The sequence below is a fragment of the Peromyscus californicus genome, unplaced genomic scaffold, assembly GCF_007827085.1.
Source record: "Peromyscus californicus insignis strain IS unplaced genomic scaffold, ASM782708v3 Scaffold_23__1_contigs__length_62951481, whole genome shotgun sequence".
Classification (NCBI taxonomy): domain Eukaryota; kingdom Metazoa; phylum Chordata; class Mammalia; order Rodentia; family Cricetidae; genus Peromyscus; species Peromyscus californicus.
This window is the reverse complement of record NW_026294534.1, coordinates 17,073,682-17,079,681: the sequence shown is the minus strand read 5'-3', so window position 1 is coordinate 17,079,681 and position 6,000 is coordinate 17,073,682. Positions and strand designations below refer to the sequence as shown.

General features: G+C 41.8%; 1 protein-coding gene across 1 annotated transcript in view; it reads left to right on the top strand.

The window, feature by feature from the left end:
* Positions 1–6,000, top strand: part of Adam18 (ADAM metallopeptidase domain 18) — a 68,353-nt gene continuing 62,353 nt past the window's right edge. The window contains exons 1-2 of the mRNA XM_052751850.1: positions 1–52; positions 615–691. Of these exons, the coding sequence (XP_052607810.1) occupies positions 1–52; positions 615–691 (129 nt within the window). The remainder of the gene's footprint in view (positions 53–614; positions 692–6,000) is intronic.

Below are 6,000 nucleotides of genomic sequence, written 5' to 3'. Positions count from 1 at the left end.
ATGCCTCTGCTCTTCCTACTTGTCGAGCTTGCCATGCTCTTAGCCCGCCTCGGTAAGGCCCTGCGAGCCTCCCACTCCTTCCATTTTGCTTCCCCAGAGCTGATGAGAGAGGATACCACTGTGCTCCTGGATTCCTACTGATGCCCTTCCTCCATCTTGCCCCACCCCAGCCCGGGCCAGGTGAACCCCGGGGTAATCATGGTGGCTTCTGCTCTGTCTTTGTGTCTGGACCAACAACAGGAAATCCGACTGGTCTTCCTAGGACCCTGCATCCTGCGAAGGGAGATGCTGGTGTACCACCAGCACCCTCTGATTGCTCCCCAGACCCCCGAGAGACACGGGTCTCAGAATGATTCTGAGGAGGAACAGGGTGGCCAGGTTGAACGGCGTGTCTTTTGCCTATATCTACATCGTTTTCAGTGGGTCGTTAGAATGTCATCGGAAGTTGTGCATGGAGGAAGAGGGTGGGTTTATTGCAAGTAAGTTTGTTGATAGCTTTAGGGCTCCGGGTGCGCTCAGGAACAGGGACTATTATGGGATTCGGGAAACAAACCAAAGCAAAAAAAAAAAAAATTTAAAAATCTAAAACAACAAAATACAAATTCTTGTTGCAGATTCAGAAGGCATATACCTGCATATCACCGTGCCAGTGAAGACAGAGCCACCCAAGGGCGGAGTTTCAGAAGGGAAGGTCAGTCATCCAGGTTTCCTACTCACAGCTCAGGTCTGAGGGTGAGCTTGTGTGAACCATTGCACTGGTCCAGAGCATTGGCTATAGTCACGTGCTCAGCACAACCTTTTAGTTCTCTCTCCGAGTCCCCCGCCCCACCACCGTCTCCAGGCCACTTCCCTTTCCCTGTCTCCTTCTAAAGTCCTTTTTTGTTCTTAAATGACAATAGTGAACAATTCCCAATAATCATTCTGGTAGAAAAAAAAAATCAGTGTAAGACAGATGAATGTAAAATTTGCACGACAATGACCCAACATGCAAATTCAAAGCTTTGTTAGTAGCCACTAAACAATACATTGGTTTGTAGTAAAATTTAGACGTGTAAAATTAAACAAATGTCAGCATAAGTAGAATTAAGTTAGAAAAAGGGATGTGTGTGTGTGTGTGTGTGTGTGTGTGTGTGTGTGTGTGTATGCATCTGATTGGATGTGTGCATGCCAGGGTCCCTATGTGAAGATTAGAAAAAATCGGGGGGGAGCCACTTTTCTCCCTCTACCCTGGCAGTCCTAAGGACAAAGCTTAAATTGTCAAGCCTGGAGGCAGGCCCCTTCACCTGCTGGGCCATCCCACCAGCCCTCCTTTGTAGTTCTTGAAGCTGTCTTTTCCTGTGATAGAGTCTCCTTCTAGAAACGATTTTTGAAGCTCTGTTGAGCTATTCTAGATAGTAAAAGCACACTCATTGAATGTACCAGCCAGTGTTCTTAACCACTGAACCATCTCTCCAGCCCTGGGGTATCAGTATCTTGAATTTTAATTTCAAGGTCAGGTTCCTCTTGGACATTGAAGCTATCTCAGTCCATTCAGAGAGTTAGTATTTTCCGCTATTACACACTTTCTACAATTTTTTTCTTTTTTAGCATTTTTATTAATTCTTTGAGAATTTCTTACATATCCACGCCCCCCAACTCTTCCCATAGCCATTCTCTCCACTTTCCCATCTGTTGCAGAATATTATTTTAAGATGTGTTACATTTGTTTATGTGGTGGAACATTGTTTAAGATATGTTGCATTCTTTTATGTTGCATTCGTTTAATTTTGTGAAGCTGTGTTACTGTGCCTGTCTAAAACACCTGGTGGTTTAAAAAAGAGCTGAACGGCCAATAGTGAGGCAGGAGAAAGGATAGGCAGGCAGAGAGAATAAATAGAAGGAGAAATCTGAGAAGAAAGAGAAGAAAGAGCAAGAGAACCAGAAGAGGAAGGTGCTAGGGGCCAACCACCCAGCTACACAAACAATAACAGAGTAAGAAAGAAAGGTATACAGAAATACAGAAATAGAGAAAGGTAAAAGCCCAGAGATGAAAGATAGATGGGATAATTTAAGTTAAAAAAAAAAAAAAAGCTGGCAAAAAACAAGCCAAGCTAAGGCCGGGCATTCATAATTCATAATAAGCCTCCATGTGTGATTTATTTGGGAGCTAGGTGATGGGCCCCAAAAGAGCCAAAGAGCAAAAAACAACCAACTACACCCATCCCTTCCCACTCAGCACTGAGGTTTATTTTTTATTTTTTCCCCTCTCCCTATTGAATCCAGTTTATGTTGCCCAGGGGTCACATGATTAAAACAAAATGGCTCTTTCTTACCTAGTCATTACCAGATGCCAGTCGTCATCTAGTGTAAGGTGTTTTGTTTTTTGGATTGGAGAGCAGGTCTTGTGCGTGTTGTTACAATAGCTGTGAGTTCATGTGTGCTACTGCCCTGTTGTGTCTGAAACACACTGTTTCCTCGATGTGATCCACCCCTGTGGCTCTTGTGTAGTCAGTCTCCTGTCCCTCTGTCATGAAGCTCCCTTCACCTTGGCAGAGGGATGTGACATGTATGCTCCATTCAGGGCTGAGCACTCCATCATCTCTTGTGGTCTGCATATGGACCAGGTGAGGGTCTCTGGGTCAACCGTCATCGACTGATGTGAGTTGAGAGATGCTCGCTCTATAGGTGTAGTGACAAGTCATCAGGAATCATTTGAATACTATGTCCATTTAGCACAATACTGCTTCTTCTAATCCATGAACATGGGATGCCTTGCTGTTTATGTGCCCTCTTCAAATATTTCATTAAAGTTTCATACCTTTCACTCTTCCATTCCATTGGTTAAATCCTTCTGGGATATTTTATTTTTTGTAGAGACCATAAATAGGACTGCTTCTTTGATTACCATTTAAGATAATCATCCTGTGTACAATAACACTTTAGAATTTTCTATGTTGATTTCTATATTCTGAAAAAATTTTAAATTCGTGTATTTCTCCTACCAGATATTTTTTATTGAATCTTTTACTGCTATCTGTATATTCAATCATGTCATCTACAGTTAGTAGCAATTTGCTTTTTTCTTTTTCAATTTGGATGATTTGCATTTTTTTCTTGTTTGATTTCTTTGGCTAGAACTTCAAATACTTAATAAAAATAATAACAAAAGTGGCCATCTTCATCTTGTTCCAGTCCTTACAGAGAAAGCTTTCAAAGTTTCCACAGTTAATACAATGCCTTCAGTTGGATTATTTACAGCAGACATTTTTCTATAGGCTAATCCATAATCTAAAAAGATTTTTAGACTCCCCTCCTGAAAGTACAGCTAGCATATTCTTTCATCAGCTTGATATGGTACATATTTTTATCCTAATAGTGAAATGTTTCACTAAAGCTTGCCCAGTGATTGGGCAAAACCAAAACTTATAAACCACAGTCATCCTAGGGTCCCCCCTGCTAGGTAGCCTCCCTGGATCTGTGGGTTGCAGTCTGATTGTTCTTTGCTTTATATCTAGTATCCATTTATAAGTGAGTGTATACCATTTTTGTCCTTCTGAGTCTGGGTTACCTCACTCAGGATGATATTTTCTAGTTCCATCCATTTGCCTGAAAATTTCATGCTGTCATTGTTTTTCTCTGCTGAGTAGTACCCCATTGTGTATATGTACCACATTTTCTTAATCCGTTTTTCAATTGATGGGCATCTAAGTTGTTTCCAGGTTCTGGTTATTACGAATAATGCTGCTATGAACATAGTTGAGCATGTATCTTTGTGGTATGATTGAGCATTCCTTGGGTATATGCCCAAGAGTGGTATGGCTGGATCTTGAGGTAGATCAATTCCCAATTTTCTCATTTGGATTATTATACATAGCCCTATCTATGTCCTGAATATGCTGATGTGCACTCTTTCCATATCTTGTTTGTTCTGGTTTATTGTGAAGGATATAGAATTTTGGCCATGCCTTTTCTATACTTATGGTTGTGATGAAGTATTTTCATCTGTCCTTTGTCTCATTTATTGATTTAGGTATGTTGACCTATTCCTGCATCACTGTGATAAATCACGTTTGATTATAATGAATAATCTTTTTAAATGTGTGGCTGGATATGCCTTGCCAGCATATCCAGCTTTTTAGGAATTTTAGGATTTTTGCACATATGTTCATTCAGAGTTTTGGTTGATAGTGCCTTTATCCCTGTCTCTGTTTCTCACTGTTCTCTGGTTTAATTATCATGGTTATTCTCAGTTGGACAATACCTTTGGAAACAGTTTCAGTTTTTGGTATAATTTAAGAAGAATTTCCATAAACTTTGCAGATGTGTGGTAGGATGAAACAGTGAAGCATCTGGTCTGATACTTTTTTAATGGGAAGAACATTATGATTTGGAAGTGAAATATTCATCACAGGCATCATGAGGAAAAAAATAATTCTTCCCTTTAAATTTTTCTAGATATTTGTCATAATAAGGGAAAATCTGACTAATGAAATTCTTTTAAAATATTTTATTTTATTTTGTGTGTGTGTGTGTACATGTGCATCCCATGTGTGTACAACTTACAAGAGTTGGTTCACTCTTTCCACTATTTAGGGTTGGGGAATTGAACTCTGGTTGCCAGGTACCCTAACTTGCTGAGTCTTACTCCCTAAAACAGACACTGAAATATTTACATTTATTTTTATTATATTTTTATCGTGTGTGTGTGTGTGTGTGTGTGTGTGTGTGTGTGTGTGTGTGATGAAGGCGTGTATGCCACATCACATGTGTGAAGGTCAGAGATCCACTTGGAGGAGCTGGTTCTGTCCTTCTGTCTTTACATGGGTTCCAAAGACGGAGTTTGGATGAGGTCTGCACAGGAAGTGCTTTATCCACAGAGCCGTCTCATTGGTCTCAGGATGCTTTATTACTGAATCAATTTGTTGTTATCATTCTATTCAGGGTTCTCAATTTCATCAAGATTTAATCTTGGTAAGGTATGCATGTCTAGGAATTTGGAAATTTCTTATAAGATATTAAATTTATGATATATTGTTCCCCATCATCCGTAATGATCTATGTGTCATTACGGATTGAGGACATCTTTGTTGCTCCTTTCAAAGTGCTAGAGACCCAGCCCAAGACCCCTGCGTGGCAGGCAGTCAGCATCTCTCAATTAGTCATACCCCCGCTGCCATTTTGTTTGAATATCTTCCTTCTTCTTGGTCTAGACATGGGTTTGTCACTTTGGGGACTGAGAAGCCACAGAGCACAGTGGAAAACTAGGACACCAGGACATTTGAACCAAACCCTAACACAACAGCAACTTAGGCTTGGTGAAGTGGGACATAACGACAGCAAAAACTGAGACTACCACAGCACACTTGTGGCATGAACTACAGGGCTTGGCAAGCAGTTGACCAGTGGTTCCGCTCCCCAAGGAAGAGGATTGCCCCCAGCCGCTCAGGCTCTGGTCAGTAGGTACAGATCTCAAGAGGTGGGACAGTCTCCTGGTTTCCGTGTGGGACAGATGTCATGACAGTTGAGGCATTTGTAGATCCAGATGTTCTGCTGGGATAGTTTTCTTTCTCAAAGACGGGGACAGCCATGCTAGTGAGGCTGCCACAGGGGTGTGTGGTTATTCTGCGGGTCCCGAGAGCAGGGCACACTTACGGAGTCGTTCTGGACTCATGAGGATGCTACATGTCAGGGCACTGGGGCTATAATGAGACAACTGTGCAGGTGACTTTGCGGCCTGTCGCAGCACTGGAGGATGCTCCATTAGAAGTGATGGTGGTATTTGCCACAGCACTGAGGACCTCTGGGATCCTCTTTATCCTTTTCTAATTGAAAGAAGTTCCTGTTGGTTCCAAGTTGGTCGCAACTGGGGCATAAGATAACAGAAGCAAGGTGTGCCCCTCTCAGCTCATCCTGGGCTGCACCGAGGGTTCACGTCTTCCTTCCTACATCCCAACACTCTTCTTGAGCCAATCAAAATGTGGCTATGTATTCATTGTCACAGTCCTTTTTAGTGGTGTGCAT